We start from the raw sequence: 25,273 nt of genomic DNA on the forward strand, positions 1-25,273 counted from the left end.
CTAATTTCTAGTAAATTTTCTGGGGCAAGATGCTAATTACTTTGATAAAAGGGTTACCAAAAAATTTGCTCTGCTACTACCTTAGGCTAAAGGAAAAAAACTGAGAAGGAAAACCACCACCTTTATGCTTTAGTAGTTAAGTCTTTCTCATCTAGCCCCTCAATTTAATTTCTTTCCAGATTACCAATATACTGAGAGATAGTAACATGTGATCAAGACTTTCGTTACTGGCTGCAATAATCCTTCTTTGCACACATGACTAAATTCAGAGAACCCCCAGATTCTCACTTTCTGGTCAGAAAAATGGGAGAGACTCAAGAAACTGGTGCTTGATCAATCATCAGCAATCTAATCTGCTTGATAGTAATTACCTTTCTTCTTTCCACACCCACATCGATAACAAATTTGACTGAGTTGCTCCAGATCAAAGACTCTCCAGAGCTGGTAGTCAGCACCACCCTTCTTTGATAGACTTGGCATCTTTTTTCTGTTTCATCAATTGGCTTCAACAGTGTACATTTCTCTTTTGGATACAAAGGAACAACCACCAGTTCTCCAAGATCTGGGTTTAGTTTAGATCCTTCTTGATAGACAATTTCATAGGCTTTTTCAATATCCTAAAGTAAAAAACAGAAAAATCATCCATGAGAATAAAAGTACAATACAGACAACTGTACTTTCTAACAATGTCTGAATTAAATGCCATTTTAGGCAGCACTACTCAATGCACACCGGGAAAGAAATGCCTATGTGTTGTATCTTTCAACAAGGAAAGAAGACGTGACTGGATGAGGAAATTTCTTTGGAGAAGTCAAATATGATTTATAAACAATTTCATCGCTTTTAGTCCAAAATGCTTTTCCTCTTGAGAAACATTACTATCTTTGCCTTTATGCATTTGTCTTGCTGTTTTTCTAGCCTGATGCAATTTTTCATACCCATTAACAATGACAGGTAAACAAAAGTTATTCTCACATCAATGATAATACCTCATTGTGCTTGAACTGTAGCAGAACTAAGGATTATACAACAATCTCTCAATTTCCTATGAAAGCACATGTACAAACATACTCCATAATCATTTCCATTTGGGTCATTTAAAAAATTATCTTGACCCTTAGCACTTAAAAATAGCAGAGATGCAACAAAATAGGCAGAAAATAATTACTGCTACTAAAACATCTGCATAATATAAACATATCCTTTAAAAATGTTTCATAGTCAAATATCCTGAAAAAAAGGTAAATTATTTGCCATAAAACTACATATGAGTAATTGGTACAAAACACTCAAAATGTAAGGCATTTTCGATAGTATTTTTCTATTTCTAATTTTTTAGAGCCTCATAAAAAATAAATTCACTTAATGTAATTTTTTTCTCCAAACTTCTATCTTCTTGAGGGCCTCAACAAACTACCAAATGGAAGCCGCCTCATTTAATTTCATTAGATCCACTAGATTTCACTAAACTCTAAGTTAACAGATGACTTCAGGTGGAAAAAAAAAAAGACTATTATACTTTTTACGACTTGATTCCAGCCTCCATTTTCCCAGGCCAGGTCTCCTTCATTTTCACACCATTTATAGAATTGGAATGAATTAACCCAAGGGTTTTGTAGGAAGACAGACCTGCCTAGGAAAACAGCAGGGCATCACAGATCTCTGAGAACTGGGTGAGCTGTCTGTAAATGTTTCCTGATGTGCTGAGAGGCTCCTAGGAAGCAGACTAGAGGCCGCGCTGCTGGGTTTCACGTGAGTGCTACACAGGCTCGTTCTCTTGCGGACACTTCCCTTCTCTGCACAGAGTTGGCTTACTTGGGGCAGGTTTTTTTTGGCCTAGCAAACAGCATGCCTGTTCAGCATCATAAGTGAAAATTCGCAACTGGAGTAATCCAAACAAAACTATTTCTCCACCTGTATAATTCTGATCACTTCATTTTACTGCACATGTCCTGTGAGGACAGCTTAGAAATTAAAGGGAACCTCCTGCTGCTAAGCCTTACAAGGATATGCCTTCATTCCTCCTGGATAAGTCCATCTAGCAAGCTTCTCACAGGTAGAACTTAACAGACGACTCGGATTTGGAAACGAAATTCCAGAAGCCTACTCAAGAGCAATTTCCTATCAAAATAAACTTTCAAACTGCATTGAAATATTTACTCTGATTACCTCAGAATACCTCTGAAAAAGTAATTTTGATCACTAACTTTTCATTTGGCTCTAGTGGCTAAAACTTTTTAGTTGTAGGTGGATTCTTTTTCAGTCTAATACTATTCCAAATAAGTGACCTGGCTGTATTTCAGGTGGGTTCTAATGTTGAATTTTGTTCCAAATGGGAAAAACAAAAATAATTTTATAAACTTCAGAAGGAAAAAAGCAGAGCAAAATAGAAATGGAAAAAGTTAATAGTGTAAACTCCTCAAGCACAGTTGATATAGGGCTTTGAGATCATAATCTTCAGAATCTGGAGGGAAATAAGTTAAAAATATGCATCTGGTACTTCATACATTTTGTTTACTCATGTCCTTGATTCTTATTCAGTGTACACAGTTCATTTACATATGTGGGACTTTCCTATAACCATCGGGCCAGCTGCAGAGCAACACTCACTGAAGAAAGCTGCCCAGCAGGTATCCAGCCCCCCAAAATGAAAGAAGATCCACAACTGCATAGAACATTTCCCAGCCCAATGACACATTCTTTGTGACAGCTTATTATTGCGCCCTAATCTGCCTAGATATTTTCACAAATCTCAACTTATGTTCTCGGTTTAATGTCTTCCACTTTTTGTTTTCAGGTTAAAAGGTGGTCAAGTAGGCCAGGCATGGTGGCTCGTGCTATAATCCCAGCACTTTGGGAGGCCGAAATGAGAGGATTGTCTGAGCTCACAGGTTCGAGACCAGCCTGGACAAGTCGATGAGGCCGCATCTCTACAATCAATCAAAAAATCAGCTGGGCATGGTGGCGCACACCTGTAGTTCCAGCTGCTTGGAAGGCTGAAGTGGAAGGATCACCTGAGTCCAGCAGGTCAAGGCTGCGGTGGCCGTAAGCGTGCCATTGCACTCCAGTCTGGGAGACAGAGTGAGACTCCAACTCAAAAAAAAGAAGGTAGTTAAGTAATAAGGAACAACACACTGGAAACATTCAGGACTCAAGTCTCAATTAAGTACCAGGACATACAGCATGTGAATTATGGAGGTTAATTCATAGCAGCTATGGTGCTAAGCAAGTGATTATAGAAAAGGTGACACAACTAATGTGAATACATTAACTGGTTCACCAAAAATAAAATGCTGAGAATATTGCTGCAATTTAAAATGTACTTATTAAAATTTTTAAAATGACAATCAGTACATTTCTATTAGACTGGTTGGGTTTGTTTTCATATTATATTTCAGTGCGATGGTAGGTTTTAAAGTTTTATATAGAAGTCAAGAAAGCTTCAAGTAGCCTAGATGGGCGGAAAATGATCATAGCTGTTAGCATGGGTTTCAGAGCAAGACAGACAAATTCTAAGACCATAAGAGAAAAGATCTTAACGGTGGATCCTAACAAAAGGAGTAAAACAGAAAAGTCTATCAGTATACTGAATGGAGTTCAGTTTGGTAGGTGGTAGATGGAGCAAGAAAAACCAGGTAACACCTGTAGAACTTGGGGCTGAATTGTGAGGGGAAAAAACTGGTTCCCAGGTAAGGTCTTTTGAAGCCAGCAAAAGGTCAGTGGCTGGGCTGCTGCCCACTCACAGGCAAGATCTGCTACTGAGCCTTGGACATTGAGGAGCTGACCCTCAGAAGACTCAGTGCTAGGCCTGGACCACAGAGGTTCAGAACTGCAAAATCCTCCTGTAGCTTTTATGGCACTATCACTTTTAAGATTTCAAGACTGATGGCTTCTTAATAGGAAGTGCCTTTCCAGCTAGCTTTCTAAGTCCTGCTGACTTTATAGTTTCCACTGCTGGCCTAAATAATAATGCAATTTCTAAAGTTTGACAGTTTGAAAGTCTCTGCCCTAAATTGTCACTAATATTAAACTTATAATCAAATACTCTAAGACCACCCCAACCCCAATTCTGTTTTGACCTTTACTTTCCAAAAATCCATTCTGGAATTTTGGTTTACTCTAACTTAAAAGATTACTACTCGTCCTGTAAGTCTTAATTATACTTTTTAACTTTGCAGAAGAGAAAAATGTGTTTTTCACTTGGCAATTCTCACTCTCAAATATTTTAGATTTCTAATTTTGCCATTCTTCCCCCTTCCTTAGACTTCACCCAGTTATACTGAGAACCTCTAATTAATTTCAATAAATCCTCTCCTTAATTATTGAATTACTTTCCTTAAGACTTTCTTAAATATCTTGAATCATGCAGGATGGGAGATAATAATAGAATAAATCACTGTCATTGGTAGAAGATTTACTATTCAAGAAAACGTATATCATCTACACACAAAAAACAATCAACACGCGGTTATACATTTGAGATTTTAAATTACTTAAAGAATTTAGAAATAGATAAAATTTGAGTTTAGAAAACTAAAGTTCCTAAAGCTAAAAGAATCAGTCATCCTTTATGCTTTGAATATAAAACAGAACAAATACATCTGCAAGTATTTCTGAAAGCATGTGGATACTTATGAAAAGGCTTTGATAGAGAGCTGAGATACTTGTGTTTGTTCAGCTGGTAGCTCAGCCTATAACAAACAATTTCCTTTATGGTTTCTGTTTAATGACTAAAACCACTATATCTTTGGGTCACGGTCCAAAAACTAGTGCCTTTACTCTGTAAATGACAAAACAGAAGGGGAGAAAAGATCAGGCAATTAGTCTCCAAGAATAGAGGTCTAATTCTGGAGATCCTGGGGGCTTTTAGATTCAGCCGACAGAGTGGTAAAGAAAGAAGTTAAGGCCAGTGTAGCTGCAATTTTTAAAAAATGCAACCTCAAACGACACCTTGACTATATAAAAGCCAAAACCGAATGGAAAAGATGCTCAGTTGTACATTTCTGATCATTTGGAAGAGGTTTTCAAGAAATCTGAGATTAAAATTTTTTCACTCATCTTTTAAGCAAGGGAGCCCCTGTCTGGGGAAATGGCCTTCTGGGGTGGACTCTAAATTATACTTTTTGTTTCATACCCCGCTGACTATCACAGAGATTTGTGGGAAATGATCTTAACTCTATGCCAGTGCTTAGGTTGTATTCCTGATCTCCAACAAGTGTGCCTGGCCACAATGGAGGCATCCCAGTGTGATGACAGTCAGTGTGGGTCTACAGTACTAAGAGAAGACAACCTGCAGCACGCATGAGTAGAACCAGCTTTGCATCCAGCGCCGCCCACTATCTGGTCTGAACCAGGTGGAAGGAAGTTGGTTCTGGAGATCATTTCTACAAACTCCTCAAGAGGCTTCACCCTATCTTTGTTTTCAGAACTGCATGTGATTTTAGAAACAATTCCTTGTTCTCCTTTCACACAGGTTCTATTGAATGAGGTATGATGGAACCAAATATATATATATACACACACACATTTTTTTTTTCTTTTTCTTTTGAGTTGGAGTCTCACTCTGTCGCCCAGGCTGGAGTGCAGTGGCATGCTTACAGCCACCACAGCCTCGACCCACGGGGCTCAGGCGACCCTTCCGCCCCAGTCTTCCAAGTTGCTGGAACTACAGGTGTCCGCCACCACACCCAGCTAATTTTTTGATTTATTATAGAGATGAGGTCTCGCCAAGTTGCCCAGGCTGGTCTCAAACCCTTGGACTCAGGCAATTCTCTCACTTCTACCTGCCAAAGGACTGGGATTACAGGCATGAGCCACTGCGCCCGGCAGAACCAAATATTTAAACGGCTAATTAGCAAAGTGAAACCTGTTTGTTATTAAAAGTTTCCCAAATGAAACACCTTATTACTCAGTTAGGTTAGAATATTACTTACTTGTTCACAGGCCAGAAAGACCACAATGTCACCCTTCTCACCCGAGTGGTGAATTTCAAAGATAAGGCGTAAAATAGACTCAAAAGAATCCTTTTGAGCCCCACTAAGGTACACAACTTCCACAGGGTGCTTATTTTTCACTTCTAGGAGAGGCGAGTTTCCATAATAAGAACTCAGTTTGCTGATCAGGTGAGGTGAGGAGTTAATGATGAGCTTCAGTTCTGGTCTTGCTAGCAAGACATCTTTAAGAAGTCCAAGTAACACATCAGTCGCAATGCTTCTTTCATGAATATCATCTAGGATGATGACCCCATAGCTACCCAAAAAAGGATTGGACATCATTTCTCTTTGCAACATATCATCAGTACAATACCTATAAAGAAGAAACATTAAAGTTAGAATATTCTTATACAAAGTCATGCAAAGAACTTCCTAATGACAAAGATGCCTTTTCTATATCCTTTTCTCTAAATCAGTTATTCTACATCTTTACTGCAGTCAAGATTCCTTGAAGATGACAAAATCTGCAGACCTGCAACACGGAAAAATACACAATTTACACCTAGTTTGTATATGTTCATGAACAATCCCAAAGACCATCATGGAACCCTAGGTTAAAGACCTCTGCCTAAATATTTATTACAAATATCAGCAAGAGCTGCACTTAATATTTGCCCCGAGATTTTTTTTTTTTGAGTTGGAGTCTCACTCTGTTGCCCAGACTGGAGTGCAGTGGCTGCTCCCGGCCACTGTAGCCTCGACCTGCTGGGCTCCGGTGATCCTTCCATGTCAGCCTTGTAAATAGCCAGAATTACAGGCATGCGCTACCACGCCCGGCTGATTATTTTTTTTTTAATTTATTGTAGAGATGAGGTCTCGCTGCCCAGGCGGGTCTCGAACCCGCAGGCTCAGGCAATCCCAGAGGTGCAGGATTACAGGCTGAGCCACCAAGCCTGGCTGCCCTGAGCTTTGTCAACAAAAAAGTAGTATCGTGAAACACCTTGTCAGTTTTTATCCCCTCTCTTTCATCAGTTAAAGAATTTTGAGTAAAAGCATACACTTCTGAAGGAAAGGATACAAGAATGACTATCCTGGCTCAGGCTCATGACTTGGCTAGCCCACTGTTAGGATTGGTGATGCACTGTGGGAGATAATAGCACCAAGATGCTAACTTCAACAAGTCTGAAATGTTGCTCAAATAATAATCAAATAAATGTATCTAAAAAGTAACCACCTATTCAAGGGAAGCATACAAATTGGCTAGAATTCCTAGAGAGGGAAGGGATCATTAGTCATTTAAAGGAATTTTCCAGTAGTTCTTGGGATCATATTTCAAAAAAATAACCATCTACTAGTCATTCAGCTGCATGCAAATATTTGACGCTATTTACATACTTACCTGTATTGCTGACTGAAGAAACTAATCCTATATGTTTTCTACCCATTTAAGATATTTACTTGTATTTATCCTTGCATGCAGCATTTCTGGGACTACTGTCCTTAGAAAGGCTTGCTTGCAAGGTTGGCCCTTGGCTGGCATTTGGGGAACACAGATTTGGGAAGGGCTCTCACCATTCCTAGAACTGACAGTAGCACACTGTGCTTAAACTATTTACAAGCAACATGGTTTATGCTGAACGTTGCTTTCCTTCTGGGAGTTTGGAATTTGGGAACATACTGGCAGAGGGTGACTATGTTACCAGCTCTCAATAAAAACCCTGGGCACTGAGTCTCTAATGGGTTTCCCTGGTAGGACACTACTTCATGTTTGTCATAACTCATGAAGGAATTAAGTGCATTCTTTGTGACTCTGCTGGGTGAGAACTCTTGGAAGCGCATGCCCGGTTTCCTCTAAACATCACCCTGTCCACCACTTCCCTGTGCTGATTTTGCTTTGTATCCTGTCACTGAAATAAATCTTACTTGTAAACTATATGCTGAATTCTATGAATCCTCCTAGCAAATCATTGAGCCTGGGGTGATTCTGGGGACGCTGACACAGTCTTCAAGCGACCCTTTTCAAGGAAGAAAGAAAAGGAAGGAAATGAACTTTTAATAAGATCCCAGTGTGTGCCAGTCATTGTGCTGGTGCACACATTTTCTCATTTAACCTTCAGAATAAACCTTTACGATAGACATTACTACCCCATGACTAGTACTCAGTTGTAAATGAGAAGACTGAAGTTCAGAAAGGTTAAGTCCCGCCCAAGGTCACAAAGCCAGGGATAGAGTCAAGACTTAAACCTGGATCTGTTCCATCTTATGTCATGGTCAAATTAAAAAAACTGTTTCCCTGGCCTCCACGGTTTTGGTAATAAAGTCCATGTCCTTCCTCTCCGTACCTTTATGAGATCATTGTGTCTGCTCTCTGCCTTTCTTTTCATACACGCTCTCATTCTTTGTCTTACCAAATGAGCCATGATAAATTGTTGATCATTCCTTCTCTCAAACTTTAAAAAAAGCATCTTGAATACCACAGTATCACACTCTGTGCACGACACAAACAGATGCATTGAAATCTAGCTTTCAGATCATCTTTTGTTAAGGTTAATTAGCAGGGTGTAATGATACAAGGTGAGGAGGTATACGTGTTATATAAATATCTCTAGGCTTAGTTAAAAAGAGAGATGGTAACTTATTTAAAATTCTAGTAGACTCAGCAAGCAAGGCCTGGCCTTCCAGAGGATTACAAAGTACTAAGGGAATAATGAAGGCTCAATTCTAAAACTTACTATACAAACCTATATTTTTTTCCTATATAACACAAAGATGTATTTCTTTATGTTAACAAGACATTATGTATACAACGCTTTAAAAAGTGCAGTTACTAATAACTATGTAAAAAATAAAGAGACACACCGCCAAGGTTTCAGGAAATGTAGTTTATGTTTTACATTAAGATTAAATTTCTAAAAGCTAAGAATATAATAAAATTTAATTCAAAGTTTTTTTGTTTTGTTTTGAAATGTCTAACTAGGTTGTTCAGGCTTATCTTGAACTACTGAGCAAGCAATCCTTCTATTTCGGTCTCCTAAGTAGCCGGGATTACAGGTACATACCACTGTGCCTGGCCTAAAAGTTGTATTAATATTTTCTAAAATTATGCATATTGAGTTTGCTCTTAATGAAAATGTGAGAACCTTTCAGTTCTCAAAATCAATAAGATCACTATTTGAAACCTATGAATCATTTCTTTTTTTTTTTTTTTTTTTGTTGAGTCAGAGTCTCACTCTGTCACCTAGCCAAGAGAGCAGTGGCACACTAACAGCCACTGCAGCCTCGACCTGCTGGGCTCAGGCGATTCTTCTGCATCAGCCTTCCAAGTAGTTGGAACTACAGATGCGTGCGACCACACCTGGCTAATTTTTTTGGTTTATTATAGAGACGAGGTCTTACCATGTTGCTCATGCTGGTCTCGAACCCCTGAGCTCAGGCAATCCTCTCACCTCTGCCTCCTAAAGTGCTGGGATTATAGGCGTGAGCCACCACACCCAGCTATTAATCACTTTTAGAAGATATTTTGATATGTAGTTCAGAAAGATTATTTTAGGTATATAATATTCAGGTAGCCACTGTTTCAAAAAAAGCTTAAAGAATAACTAAATTGTTATATATAAGTATTCAAAAAAAGTGGTGATAGACGTAAAGACAGCTTTACTAAATGCCTATTATGTATCTGATAGATTATATACTAAGAGGTTACAAAGAAAGTGAAAAAGACAATATCAAATATAAATCATTACCTTCTGTTAATCAATAATCAACCTCAGATCATCTGATTTAAATAGCTATTCAATCTGAGCTTATTCAAAATTATAGCTAGCCAGGGAAATGAATCTGCTTATAATAGTTACCATTATAATTATAAAAATAGCTACCACATACATACACTGTGTATCAGTCACATATATTAACTAATTTAGAACTCACAACAACCCTCTGAGCAAGTACATTAATGAACCGTCTACATTTTTCAGATCAGGAGACAAGCAGAGAGGTCAGGTGACTTGTATGAGGTGACAAGTTAGAAAGTGGTGGAGACACCCATTTTGCAGTCACCTGGCGTCTTCAGAGCACTGAATGCCAAGGAAGCAAAACAGGCATTGCTTTCTTTTATCACAGGGGACTTTTTAATAGTTTGGGCCTCTTTCCTGCAACTCAAACCTTGTTTGCAACAATGTGGCAGAGCATCTCCTGACTCTGCACTGGTTCTGGGGGAATGTCATGGTAGCACGGGATGTACTATGTCCAGTGACAAGAGTAATTGTAAAGTGAAGATATAAAAACAAGAGAACAAGGCAGCCCAGCAATGGCAGAAAGAAACAAGCCTGCAGGGGCCTCTGCAGGTGACTGCTTTCTACCCATCTCAAGAGATGACTCTGTGCTTCAACCGACCACAACCGAAGCTAATGTCCATGTCAAGAAAGAAACACTACATACAGACCAAAACTAAAAATACTTTACCATAAAGTGTAATCCTTTGGCTGCCAAAATTGAATGCTTGGGTTTTTCACAATAAAACAATCCCAAGTCTAACACATGAGAATTTTTTTTTGAGTCCGAGTCTCACTCTGTCACCCAGGCTGGAGTGCAGTGGCACGCTCATGGCCACCGCAGCCTTGATCTGCTGGGCTCAGGCGATCCTTCTGCCTCAGCCTTCCAAGTAGCTGAAACTACAGACGCACACCACCATGCCCGGCTAGTTTTTGTGTTTTATTGTAGAGACGAGGTCTCGCCAAGTTGCCCAGGCTGGTCTCAAACCCCTAGACTCAGACCATCCTCTTGCCTTGGCCTCCCAAAATGCTGGGATTACAGGCTTGAGCCACCACACCTGGCTTTTTTTTTTTTTAAGTTGGGGGTCTCATTCTGTCACCCAGACTAGAGTACAGTGGCATGATCACAGCTCACTATAGCCTTCAATTCTTGGGCTCAAGCAATTCTCCTGCCTCAGCCTACCTAAGTGCTAGGATTATAGGTATGGAGCTACCACGCCTGACTATGAGAGATATTTAAGAGGTGAGGCAGGCAGAATTACTCTGACATTATTAGATTTTCCCACAATTATTTCTCTTTGTGGTTTTCTCAACAACAACAAAAAAAGTGTGTGTGTGTGTGTGTGTGTGTGTGTGTATGAATGTGTGTGGGGGGGCGGACAATAAAAAGGTAATTATTTTTTGGAGGGTGGGCCTCTCGTAGTACCGAGGCTTCCTTGATAGGTAAGTGTTCTAGGAACACATTGGCATCAGTGTATCATCTAGTGTTGTTGGAGGTTGCGTTCAGCTTCAATGAGTTTTGTTTTTTTTGGGGGGAGAGTCTGTCAACTTGTTTGCCCATTTCACGATGGGTGATTTACCAGCTCAGCCACCACACTGTGTGTTCAGCATTTCTTGGCCAGCAATGGCATGACCCTGGTGCATTATCCAATCTCGCCCGAGTGACTTTTTTTTTGTTTCCCAGGATGAAAAACGTCCTCAGAGGGAAACGTTTTGCTGATGTGGAAGAGGTGAAACAAAAAACAGCAGAAGCACTAAAAGGAATCAAAATTGACAAGTTTAAAAACTGTTCTGAGTGGTTGGAGAAGAATCTCAATAGGTGTATTGCATTAAACAAAGAGTACTCTGAAAGTGACTAAGGTTTAAACATGTAAGAATAAATACACAATTTTTTTTTGAGTTAGAGTCTCACTCTGTCGCCTAGGATAGAGTGCAGTGGCATGCTTACAGCCACCCCAGCGTTGACCTGCTGGGCTCCGGCGATCCTTCTGTCTCAGCCTTCCAAGTAGCTGGAACTATAGGCATGCACTACCACACCTGGCTAATTTTTTGATTTCTTGTAGAGATGAGGTCTTGCTAAGTTGCCCGTTCTTGAACCCGTGGGCTCAGGCAATTCTCTCACCTCTGCCTCCCAGAGTGTGGGATTACAGGCTTGAGCCACTGCACTTGGTCCACAATTTTTTATAAATAAATTCTGGGTTGTTTTTCTGGTCCCCGACTGTGTGTGTGCGTGTGTGTGCGTGCGTGCGTGCGCGCGCGCACATCTGGTCCTGTATTAAGAGAAAAACTTATAATATTTTATTTTAAAAATGACTATATCTAAGAGTCTTTCCATAGGGTTTTCAAAGTATAGATAGTCATTAAATATATAAAAATAGATACATTAATTTTATAACCAGTCAGAGCCATCATTTCCTTTTTTTTTTGAGTAGGAGTTTCATTCTGTCACCCAGACTGGAGTGCAGTGGCCGCTCCTGGCCACCGCAGCCTCGACCTGCTGAGCTCTGGCAATCCTTCTGCCTCAGTCTTCCAAGTAGCTGGAACTACAGGTGCGTGCTACCACACTCGGCTAATTTTTTTTATTTACTGTAGAGGTGAAGTCTCGCCAAGTTGCCCAGGAGGGTCTTGAACCTGTGGGTTCAGGCATTCCACTCACCTCAGCCTCCCAAGGTGCGGGATTACAGGCTGAGCCACCGAGGCTGACTCATCATTTACTTTAAAACATGACCATTCAAAGTGCTACTTTATTTTTTATTTATTTACTTTTTTCAGATGAAAGCTCACAAAACCGTTAAACACACAAAGCATACTGCACAGTCTCACTTTGTCACCCAGGCTGGAGTACGGTGGCACACTCACAGCCACTGCAGCCTCAACCTGCTGGGCTCAGGCAATCCTTCTGCCTCAGTCTTCCAAGTGCCGGAACCACAGGCGTACACCATCACGCCCAGCTAATTTTTTAATTTATTGTAGAGACAAAGTCTCACCATGTTACTCAGGCTGGTTTCGAACTAAGGCAATCCTCTCACCTCCACCTCCCAAAGTGCTGGGATTACAGGCGTGAGTGACCTGTGCCCAGCCGAAAGTGCTACTTTAAAATGTATAAAATATAAAATGAATCTGCTAAGCTTGGGAATCTCTCACCCTTTCATGGTCATATGTCTTGCCCTGTGTAGCTCTTCAACTAGTATGTGAATTCCTAAGACACAAGGAGGTTTTTATGTTTCTTTTGGACCACTTACATACCGTTTACATAATAAGCATTTTTTTTCTTTTCGAGTCAAGGTCTCTGCCACCTAGGCTGGAGTGCAGCGACAATCACGACTCACCCCAGCCTGGACCTCCTGGGCTCGAGTGGTCCCTCTACCTTAGCCTACCAAGTAGCTGGGACTACAGGCATGCACCACCAAGCCTGGTTAACTTTTTGTTTTTTGCAGAGACAAGGTCTAGCCATGTTGCTCAGGCTGGTCTTGAACTCCTGGGGTCAGGCAATCCTCTTGCTTCAGCCTCTCAAAGTGCTGGGATTAGAGGCGTAAACCCCAGCGCTTGGCCCATAATAGTTTATATTATAAATATATACTAATTTAGTGACTCAGGGACATCATTGTTATAAAAGCAGAAGGTAATATATCTTTAAGAAGTTCGAGTCTAAAGATTCCCTATGGTGTGACACTATAGCTTGAAGACTCATTGTCTTCTGTTTCTGAAGTTAAACATTTGAGAGAAAACAGCTTAGCACAAACCACATGAGCTCCATGGACCTTCTGAATAGGAAACAGAACTGCACCAGAGTCTGCAGCAGCTAGCTGTGACAAGGCAACACTCCTTCCTTCCACTCTCCAATTTATGAAACATACTCTATGGGCCAAGCACAGCAGACACCAGGGATATGAGTATGCATATATCTTGTTATACTAAAGCAGAGTTTCCCAAATGGTGTGCCAAGACATGCAGGTATGCCACACAAGTGGGTTACAAAGAAGCAGAAATACTGACCCCAAGATACTTATCTCCTTGGCTCCTGGCATGGTCAGGTAGCACCTAGGGTGGCTGAAGCCCATGAGATGGTCACCTCGGGCTGCAGGCAGCTTTAAGCATTTCTTTGAGGTACTAAACAGATACTATCACTTTCTGTGAGGGTTATGACATAAAAGCGCTTGAGAGGCAATGGCCTAGAGCAGTGATTCTTTTCCCATTTATTTTTCCTTTATACTTTCTTTTTTCTTCTTTGTATCAAGCTCTCAGAACCTTTGTTCAAAGGCAGGCTCACAAAACAGCTAAACAGCTCAACATACCGCATCTCGTGGTAGCCACAGGGAAGGCTCTTTGGAACCTGTATGACTCTGAAAAGTACAGTTGGAAAAACACGGACCCAAACGTTCACAATTGAGGTAGAAACCAATCTGACAAGGCACAGCAGAGGGTTTTCTAATTTATATTCCTGGAGGGTCAGGGAAGCTTTCCTGGAATCAGTGACTCCTGCACTGTGTGAGTGACTAGGAAGACTCAGCCAGGCCCAGAAGAGGCACAGGCATTCTAAGCGCAGGGAATGGCAGGTCTACAGGCACGTAAGTGTGGACGCATGGGGCGTACAGAAGCTCCAGGTATGCATGTGGCTGTCACACGGGTAACGATATGGACCCAGCATGAGGCAGAACTCTCCAAGTACAAGCTTGAAAGTTGGCGGGGGAGGGGCAAACTAACAAGCTGTAACTTTCCCCTAAGAATTATGGGAGGCACGGAAAGAGTTTATTTTTTCTTTTTTTACTTTTTTTCCCCTCAAATGTATTCCCCAATTCAATCTGTGCCACCACAAAGACAGAAAGCACAGGGATTTATTTCTTTTTCATCCTAGTACAAACCAAAAGAACAACAGCAACTGTTCAAGGTTTATCAGTGGATTCGAATGGAAGGAATTTAGACAAAGAATCTCTGATGATGCCAGTGTGGGAAGACAACTGATGCGTGTCAGGCTGTTGACAGAGAGATCAGTTATTACTACACAGCACAGATGCCTGACATGTAGAATGCAAGAAAAATGTTCTTTTAGGATTGTAGAACCTAAGACAAGAATCATCAGCAGGGAGCGGATAACCCCCAAAAAACCAACCTCAGGATTGTTTCACTGGTACAGCAGTTTTCAAAAGGGATCACATAGCCAACTTCATGACCAATGTTTACATCCATTTCGTCTGCTACCCGCAGGGCAAGCTGGACCGCAGTCTGCTTATGGACCTGGGTGCATATCACACTTCCGTGCTGGTAGTGGATGGAAAGGCAATATTCAGCACACCACTGAGGAACCTTTAACAGGAAGAAAATGAGACAGGATCAGCTCCCGCTGAAAACAGAAAACAAGGGCTAGTTCCCTCTTATAGTCGGGTTCATTTTATAAATGATTTTTTTCTTTCATCAGTGAATTACCAGTGGGCTATATTATATCTTGTTACTGAAACTGAACAATCCATTTTATGCATAATTACTAGTGAATAAAATTTTTTAAAAGGCAGATAAAAATAAAGGACAAAATGAAACAATTTTTTTAACCTCAACTGTGTTTCTGAAAAGATCAACATATTTATAGATTATTGTATTTTCTTTCTGGTTATAAGAAAGCGCCATCAGGCTAGGTGCGTTGGCTCAAGACCATAATTCCAGCAGTTTGGGACCAGCCTGGGTAACTTAGTAACCCTGTCTCTACCAAAAATAAAAATATTAGTTAGGCATGGCAGCATGTACCTGTAGTGCCAGCTACTTGGGAGGCTGAGGCGGAAAGATCACCAGAGCCCAGAAGTTTGAGGCTGCAGCTTCTGGTATCAGCTCTTATGTTTTAAGCAATGTAAATTATATTTTATTCTAAAAATTAAATTAAAATATAATTTACAAATAAAAATATATAAATAAAATAAATATATATTATATTCAATATATTTATTTATATATTATTTAGATAAAAATAGTGAATCAAAATTAAAGCATTTACATTTAAGTCTAATGAGCACAACAAATATCCAGATAAACCTACTTTACATTTCTCTAGTAATAAAAGCTAAAATGTTCTGGTAATTTATCATCTAAATATAGTTAAAAATTAACACAGTTAGATAATCAACAAACCCACCTAGATTTGAAAGGGGTCAATTACAATCAAGGGCATTCTTGAGTCATTTCATTTCAAAAATTCTTTATCTAAAATATGTTATGTATCAACTGATTTTTATCAAGTTTATCTGTACAAGAATGATTGTAGTAGGATGTACTGAATTCATTTGTATGCCACAATTTTAAGGCACTGTCAATAACTTATGTTTTGTTACACGCACTTAAAAAATAAATTAATCCACCAGTGTTTTTAGTAGATCTAAGATATGTAACAGTTGCAAAAATTCTCATTATTTCTAATAGGTCTACTATTTACTAGGCTTATTATGGATGCTTAGATTCTAATCCTCACTGTAATATGAAAAATAAACTTAACTCACCAGAAATTATAAATATCTCCAAAATGAATGACTGCTATAGACTGCAAATTCCAGTAATTGGAAGTGCAAATGCACTTCCTCCATTTTAAGATAGATGTCAGCCTTGTCAACAGGTTAAAAAGTATTGGTAATTATTTACTTAGTGCTTACTTTGCTTTATGAAAGATGGAAGTTGAAGACACTGCACTTAGGAAACCTGGAAACCAGGAAATGATAAGGCAAGGGGCTGTCTTATCACTAGTTCGTTTCATGACAATCACAACTTTTCTAAGCTCCAGCTTTCTTACCTGTGAAGCGATCAGGTTGAATGAACAAGAATCATCCCTCAAGTCGAAGCTACCATGTCATTTTCTTGACAGGGCTCGTTGTGACTCAAGGTATTACACTCCAGAGCATATTTCCTGACAGATAGCACACTTCCTGCAGTTGCTTACCTGTTCCTAGTGTCCCTCACGGGGCCCTCCATTAGACTACTGACAGAACAGTGACCTATGTGTCTTGGTCACAAAATATTCCATAAATATTTGTTGAATGAATAAAATAATTTCTTGTACTTCACACAAACATCTTAAAATGCTATTATTCTGTATAGTCTATCTTGAATTGTTTCACAATCATCATATCATCAAAGAATTCACATAAAATTTTGTCTCCCTTGTTCCTTAGCAAGTAATTTTTTACTCTTGCTGGATCCTTGCTTTTAAATTGATTCCCTACATGTCAGGGGGTCCAATATCTAGGGCCATAGCCAAGACCTCAAACATCATTCATGTGACAAGTTGTATTAAGACCACTCGTTGAATTGTTTGAATCACTGCAGAGGGGTATCATTAAGCTGCACATGCATGGTTGGTATTTGTCCCTGATACTTAACAGAGAACTGGACACATGGTAGGGATAATAAGTATCTAGGTGGATAGATGAATAAGGACATCATCATAACTGAAAAGAAGGGAGAAAAAGGCTCAGGCTCAGGACTAGGCATGGGAGAGAAATAATAAAACCAAAAAACAATTATTGCAAAAGTAGAACTCACTAGCAGACTAATTAGGCATAGAAAGAAAACAAATATTCCAAAATTTCTAACTCAAAATACTAGAGTAATGATATAACAACAGGAAACTGGAAAGTAAAATAAAATGAATGAATGAAGCTAAATTGCAGCATAACATCATTTTGGGAAGAAAGAGAAGTTAGGAGAAGAGGGAGATCAAGAAGATGGTCAGTGTTCAGGTATCTTGACAGGTGGACATCCAGGTATAGCTATGCTGGGATCACCTGAAAATCCAACCAGGAGCCTAAGGGAGAAGTCATGGCTAGAGGTAGGCATGGCAGGCTCCGAATTTCAGAGATGAAAGGAATCTCTGGAAGACACGAAAGTCAACACCCTCATTTTATACATGAGGGAACAGACTTAAGGGCTGAGTTGTCCAAGCTTACATAATGCCAGTGAACAGCTTGGCCAGAGCTGATTCATATCTTCCACTTTCTCAGCTAGTGTAATTTCTACCACACCACAGTTGCTTCTGAGTATCTTTATACAAGGTAACAACGGAAGTCATTACTTTTTCAGGCAGTCCACATTTTTCATTACTCTTTCTTGCCTCATGGCAGTGTCAGGGGACAGTACCATGACGATAATGAGTACCGTTTTACATAGCTAGAACTGTTGCTGAAACAACACTATCCAGTTCCTAAAATGTTAAAGGTGGGAGAGGGGGAAAAAAGTTGAACAGGCTCAGTCTGGTTATTATTCAAAAGTCCAGGACAGCTGTTTTCAAACTTCAGAATTCTACATGATTCCAACGATTACGAGTCATTTCTCCACACTTCTGGTTTTTAAAAATTGTGTTCTTTTGACTGCGTTTCTGCTTACTCACACAAAAACATTCTTCAAGAATCGAGTATTAGACTATGTTTATAATGGTGTCAACATCATACAGGCCTGGAAGTACAATAAATACACCAATCCAACAGTCCTGGTTTTCCTTTTTTGCCCTCCTCACACTAGAGCAATTGAGGCAAATAAATTAATTCCAAAATGGAACAGTCTTTCTAAATTACCAGAAGAAGACGGAACACACCCATATTGTGCTTAATGTAGGAATGTTTGCTTATATGGTCAAGGTAATAGCTGAGCAGAAGTCACAACTGATTTGTAGAGCATCCACTCAACTGTAACGCAGACTACATATGATGTACCTCTGCTTTCAGTAACAGCTACTTGTGAGCAGTAGCAGTCAGTGATGCAAATGCCAACTGAAAAGGTTATCTCTGATCAGAAAAGAGAGAAACATGAAATGATCTGTCCGATTTGTCAGAATCTCTATAGTTTTACATGCCTTCTGAATCACTCTAGGAAAACTAAGGCACATTCTGAGGTTTGTTTCCTTGGCAAACTTGAAGTATTGGCTGAAAAAAGTTATATTCTGTAAATGTTGATAATTTGAGCATTTCATAATTTCAAGGGACATTAAGATTACAGCTTTGCAAGGACCTTCTCTGCACTTACAATAAAGACTACACCCACTGTTGGTATTGCCATTTCTTATAACTACTCAGTAGCTCGTTCACTGTCCTGATGGTATCTTTGTCTCCTCACCAGTGAATTACATGCCTGTTAGAGATTTCGTTTCTCCTATAGTTTCTCTACTGAAGATGTTCTCCCCTAGTATTCAGAAAACATTACTCTGGAAAGGGTGGTTGCCAAGTTGGCAACTCAGAAGTGGGACAGTTTACACAGATATGCCTTTTCTACGAATCATTTGGCTTTAGCTTTTTTCAAAGAAACACTGAATTCTAGGCCACTTTGTGATTTAAACAGCACTGCGTACTTAGCAAAAGTTGTGCAATGTGGTGAAAAAAATGGGAAATTGCTCCTTTAACAAATGAAAAAAATAATTCTATTTACCAGGCAATTTATCTGAAAGTTTTAGCAATTGAAAAGCCTCAATTTAATGTATTTGGTTTAGAAACTCTCCCCACCTAGAAATCAATACTTTAAATTTTTTCATTCTGAACTCACCTAATAATGTTTTCATATTTCTCAATCTATTTACTGAATGCAGTTTTCCGTATTTAGGATGCACTGATCGTATCCAGCCTAAGTAGTGAGGTATGTATGCCTTACGCTCGGTCCCAAGCTCATCTCAACCAACTCTGGGCCATGCAAGTTAAGCAGTCAACGTTGGGTGGACAGCTAGAACGTGCACCCCCAGGCTCTTACCTCCTGCTTGAAAGGAAATCACCGGAACACTGGCCAATCTGCTGCTATGAGAGTAGGTAAGAGGAGTCCTCTGGGTAATCGAAATCTAATCTATATTAAGGCTTTAAACAACTCAAATTAATAACCATAGTTAATACAAGTTGTACAAATTCAGAAGGTGAAGCAAAGATGCTCCATTCCCAACACCAGGCAGCATGCACAGAATTGGGCTGCTGGATTCTGGGAGAGCTGGGGTCCAGAGTCTTCAGGCAGGCTGTTGGGAGATCTCTAAGAATCTGCAGCCAGATCCTGATCAGAATCCAGGGAGCAACAGCAGCATGCATCCGTGTATGGCCTTAATCACTGCCACTCCAGCTAGACGGCATCCACGTGAGTTACACTAGTGTAGAAATTTCTTTCCTTCCCACCCACTGCTAGAGATTGTTTCACCTCACCTAGTGGATATCATTCAATAAGAAGATATGAAGTGAGACAAAAGGACCTCTGGGAGACCCAATTCTACTACTGTTTTGTTCAACAAATCTTAGTGCTTCCTTTATATCACTAGTCTGTCCATGAGGGCCCAATTCCTCTTCTGCATTCTTCTCTTAAAGTCCCTAGGATCACCAATCCTACAGCTAGTGTCAAGGTCCCAGTCACTCACTTTTATTTCAGTACCAGGATCACAGAAACCATGAACTGAAAGGAACCCAAAGGACCACCAATTTGCCCAAAGGAATGAATCACTTTAACAGCATTCCTGCAAGGACCTGTGCCGTAGTGTGCTCCCAAGGCAGCTCCTCCCACTCAACGTGAGCCTGTGAGCCAGTATGTCACGATACATGACTAAGGAACCCTTCTGAGTCAAATGTCACACAGCCCTGGATAACACAGTTCACACATATCTTGGCTTTCAGTGAATACAGGCAGAATCTACTAGCAGAAAATGGTGGACAGGTCTACTCAGTCAATAAAGGTAGAGATATTCTATGTCATATAGCTTCTTAATTTAAATCTTAGTTATTTCTTGCTTATTCATCTTACTGACCCAGTCATTCGTGGAAAATTTTTGGACAAAATCTAGAGGAGAAGCAAGCAAAATAGATAGTCCTAAACATGTTTCCCTCTCAGGAGTTTCATAACCTGCTCCAGAAAAATAACAAGAAAAGGCTCTATAACGATATGGGAAATTGTGCTCTGTGTCCCTAAGACAGTCACCAAATAGCCTTAATGACATCTGCACCATAGAGAGATGAAATTCTTAGGATCTTTGCAGGCTTGACTCTGAGACAGGCTTTTTCTTGAAAGGTTTAAAACTCCGAGGAACAAGAAAATAGTCTTGCAAACTCTTAAAAAAAAAAAGTCGTTTCCAGAATTAAGAAAACAACTAACGCTCCGATTATATAATTCATTTAGAAAAGACCCATTTTCTCATCATTTGAGCATTGTTTTTATTGCTCTCACTCTGAAGATATATACACCTTCCCAATTAACAGACAATAAAAATGATTTATGAAATGACTGAGAAGATAAAAATGACAAGAGAAACTATTGCTAGTTGTATACACGGATGTAATATATAATAACAATTCTTTATTTTTTTTGAGTTGGAGTCTCACTCCGTCGCCCAGACTGGAGTGCAGTGGCTGCTCCCAGCCACCGCAGCCTCGACCTGCTGGGCTCCAGCGATCCTTCTGCCTCAGCCTTCCAAGTAACTGGAACTACAGGCGCGCGCTACCACACCCAGCTAGTTTTTGATTTATTGTAGAGATGAGGTCTCGCCAAGTTGCCCAGGCGGGTCTTGAACCCGCAGGCTCAGGCAATCCACTCACCTCAGCCTCCCAAAGGCGCAGGATTACTGGTTGAGCCACCGAGCCCAGCTTATAATAACAATTCTTACTCTTAAAGATTGTAAAAGAAAACTCAAAGGAGTATATATTTTTTAAAAATTTTAAACTGAGTCAGGCACGGTGGCTCACGCCTATAATCCCAGCACTTTGGGAGGCAGAGGTGAGAGAATTACAACTTGGTGAGACCCTCTCTACAATAAATTTAAAAAAATAATTAGCCAGGTGTGGTGGTGTGCATCTGTAGCGCCAGCTACTTGGAAGGCTGAGGCAGAAGGATCTCCTGAGCTCGAGGCTGCAGTGGGTGACAGAGTGAGACTCTGTTTTGTTTTGTTTTTTAATTTAAACTGTAGTGTGGGTTAGCAATTCTGAAACTACATTATAAGTAGTCTAAGACTGAACAAACAAGGAAAGATTGTGAGAAATGACAGCCCGGTTTCTCATAGAGAAGAAGTTACAAATATGAAAATTAGGAAGGCTAGAATAAACCCTGTAGTGCTGAACTGAAATCAGAGGCACCAGCATGAACTCATGGTGTTTTTGTTTTGTTTTGTTTTTGTCCAAGTTTTACTCTCTTGCTCAGGCCAGAGCTCAGTGGCATGACCATGGCTCATCTCAGCCTCCAACTCCTGGGCTCAAGCATTTCTCCTGCATCAGCCTCCCGAGCAGCTGGAACTACAGGTGTGCATCACCACATCTGGCTAATTTTTTAAAAAAATACTTTTTGTCTTGCTATGTTTCCCAGGTTCATCTTGAACTCCCGGCGTCAAGTGATCCTTCCACCTCCACCTACCAAAGTGATGGGATTACAGGAGTGAGCCACCATGCCCAGCACAGACTGACTGGTTTTTAAGACATAGTTAGAAAGATAAATAAGTCAACAATATGAGAGATAAACAAATAAAAATACACAGAAAGAAATACACATAGAGAAATGGAGAAAGAGAAAGAGAGCTAGAGACAGAAAGAGAAATAGAGTTACAGAGACAGGTAAGTGGATAAACAGACACGCACATTTAGTTCCTTGCTCTGTCCACTGAGGTGGCCTAGAAGCAATGACAAATCAATGGCAATGGGTCTAAGTTGTGTCTAGATCTTGGTTTCTAAATATAATTTACCACTAAAAGGAACCAGGACTCCTTGAGGAAAAAAAAAGGTTGTTTCCTAGACTGGCATGGGGAATGTACTAGATGAGCCTGGGACATCTTGCTGTGCCAGAAAGCAAAGAAGTGCTCAAAAATATTAGGGACCAGCCTGTAATCCCGCGCCTTTGGGAGGCTGAGGTGAGTGGATTGCCTGAGCCCGCGGGTTCGAGACCCGCCTGGGCAGCGAGACCTCATCTCTACAATAAATCAAAAAATCAGCCGGGAGTGGTAGCGCATGCCTGTAATTCCGGCTACTTGGAAGGCTGAGGTGGAAGGATCGCCGGGGCCCAGCAGGTCGAGGCTGCGGTGGCCGGGAGCGGCCACTGCACTCCAGTCTGGGCGACAGAGTGAGACTCCAACTCAAAAAAAAAAAAAATATTAGGGACATGCCAGAAGGACACAGAAGTCATCTCGAGGGTATTCCTATTGGCCACATCAGGAACAGTTTAAGCAATAAAATAAACAGGCTTGGTAATGAATTATAATCCATAGAATAAGAATGTATGAGTCCACATTGATATAAGTAAATGAATAAATAAACGATGAAGTAGAGAAAGCTCAGTCTTGCAGGAAAATTTTAAATAATGAATGTAGAAGGCATGTCAGAATTAGAAAAATTATCTTTGGCTATCCCCAATGTAATAATTCAAGATGAGAATCACCAAAGATGCTAACACTAGTAGGTGAATGTGTAATGAGAAGCATACTTTACATGGTCTCAAGTTATATTATTAAATGATGGGGGGGAATTATTATTATTATTATTATTATTATTTATTTATTTTTGAGTTGGAGATTCACTCTGTCACCCAGGCTGGAGTGCAATTGCATGCTCACGGCCACCGCAGCCTCGACCTGCTGGGCTCAGACAATCCTTTCACCTCATTCTTCCAAATAGCTAGAACTACAGGTGTGTGCCACCATGCCCAGCTTATTTACTGTAGAGATGAGGACTCGCCAAATTGCCCAGGTTGGTCTCGAACCTGTGGGCTCAGGCAATACTCTCACCTTGGCCTCCCAAAGTGCTGGAATTATAGGCGTGAGCCACTATGCTGGGGGTGGGGGGGTGTTTTTATTAACTTTACAATAAAGAACCAGGTAAACACAACTTTACCAAGTGATTACATTTAACATCACCAGCAGGAAAAAACCAACAACCTGTGCTTTAAGGATATGATACCCTAAGGACACTACAACACTTCTGTAGTCTTCCTGCCACAGATGCAAAGCCTGAATGTAACCATAAGGAAACATCAGGCACATTCTGAGGGACATTCTACAGAATAACTAACTTGTGCTCTTCAAAAATGTCAAGGTCTGGATTTCCTGAGCCTGCGGGTTCGAGACCCACCCGGGCAACTTGGCGAGACCCCATCTCTACAATAAATCAAAAAACTAGCCAGGTGTGGTAGCGCATGCCTTCAGTTCCAGCTACTTGGAAGGCTGAGCGGAAGGATAGCCGGAGCCCAGCAGGTAGAGGCTGCGGTGGCCGGGAGTGGCCACTGCACTCCAGTCTGGGCGACAGAGTCAGACTCCAACTCAAAAAAAAAAAAAAAAAGAGTCAAGGTCATGAAAGTCAAGGAGAGACTAAGGAGCTATTTCAGATTATAGGAGACTTTAAAAATGAAAATAAGATGTAGCATAATTTTTGGCTTAGAGTTTGGACTAGAAAATTTGCTTTCTGTTATTATAAAGGCCATTAGTGGGAAATTAATTAAATGTGAATGTTGAGAAATTAGAAAATAACAAGATATCAACATTACATTCTAGATTTTTATAATTATAGTATAATTATGCACTGTTTTTTGTTATGTTTCTTTAAACCAAATACTCTCTGAAGTATTTGGAGCAAATGGCATCATGTCCTCAACTTACTCTTTATTTTTATATTTTTTTTGAGTTGGAGTCTCACTGTCGCCTAGGCTGGAGGGCAGTGGCACGTTCACAGCCACCCCAGTGTCGACCTGCAGGGCTCAGGCGATCCTTCCACCTTAGCCTTCCCAGTAGCCTGAACTACAAGCACGTGTTGCCACGTCAGGGTAATTTTTTGGTTTATTGCAGAGTTGAGGTCTCGCCAAGTTGCCCAGATTGTTCTCGAACCTGCGGGCTCGGGTAATTCCCTCATCTCAGCCTCCCACAGTGCTGGGATTACAGGCTTGAGCCACCACGCCCAACCCTCAATTTACTCTTAAGAGGTTCAAGGAAAATAATATGTGTGTATGTGTGGAGGGGGCAGGGAGGGAGGGAATGATACAGCAAATGCTGTAAACTATGACATTTGGGGAGTCTGGATGAAAAATATATGGAACATCTTTATACTACTTTTGCAACTTTTTTGTAAGTCTGAAATTACTGCAAAATAAAAACTTAAATATTTTAAAAACTTGTTATTTGTCCACAGACACTAGAAAAATTATACTCAGTTCTCACCATTACTTCTTGTAAACGTAAATAATTTGTTACAACAATAACTCATCATAACAAAGAATAAATCATAATAAATCCATGATACAAGCAGCTATAAATCAGATTTAAAAGCACCTATCATCAAAGCCCTCCTCTCTTCAAATTACCTTGAAAGCAAGTAAGCAGCAGAGGCTCATAAACAACTTGGAAGCAACAATGTATAGTGAAAAGTTTTTAATTCCAATTCAGAAAGCTACTGATATTAGATAGACAAATTATCAGATCCCTCTGGACCACAGTTTTCTTCTCTGAAAAATGAAGAGATTCTATTAGATTATCTTTGTCTACCCTAATTCTTCTGTCATAAGATAAAATCTATAAATGAATTTCATAATAAAAATACTTATTGCCGCCGGGCTCGGTGGCTCAGCCTGTAATCCCGCACCTTTGGGAGGCTGAGGTGAGTGGATGCACTGAGCCCG

General features: G+C 40.2%; 1 protein-coding gene across 3 annotated transcripts in view; it reads right to left on the reverse strand.

The window, feature by feature from the left end:
• Positions 1-25,273, reverse strand: part of DHX32 (DEAH-box helicase 32 (putative)) — a 60,974-nt gene that overhangs the window by 21,670 nt on the left and 14,031 nt on the right. For all 3 annotated transcript variants that reach the window (XM_008057986.2, XM_021712305.1, XM_021712304.1), the window contains 3 exons: positions 14,817-15,010; positions 5,934-6,306; positions 372-617 (listed from right to left, as the gene is read on the reverse strand). In XM_008057986.2, the coding sequence (XP_008056177.1) occupies positions 372-617; positions 5,934-6,306; positions 14,817-15,010 (813 nt within the window). The remainder of the gene's footprint in view (positions 1-371; positions 618-5,933; positions 6,307-14,816; positions 15,011-25,273) is intronic.

Source organism: Carlito syrichta, unplaced genomic scaffold (assembly GCF_000164805.1).
Source record: "Carlito syrichta isolate Samal-C Ts95f unplaced genomic scaffold, Tarsius_syrichta-2.0.1 Scaffold303179, whole genome shotgun sequence".
Lineage (NCBI taxonomy): Eukaryota > Metazoa > Chordata > Mammalia > Primates > Tarsiidae > Carlito > Carlito syrichta.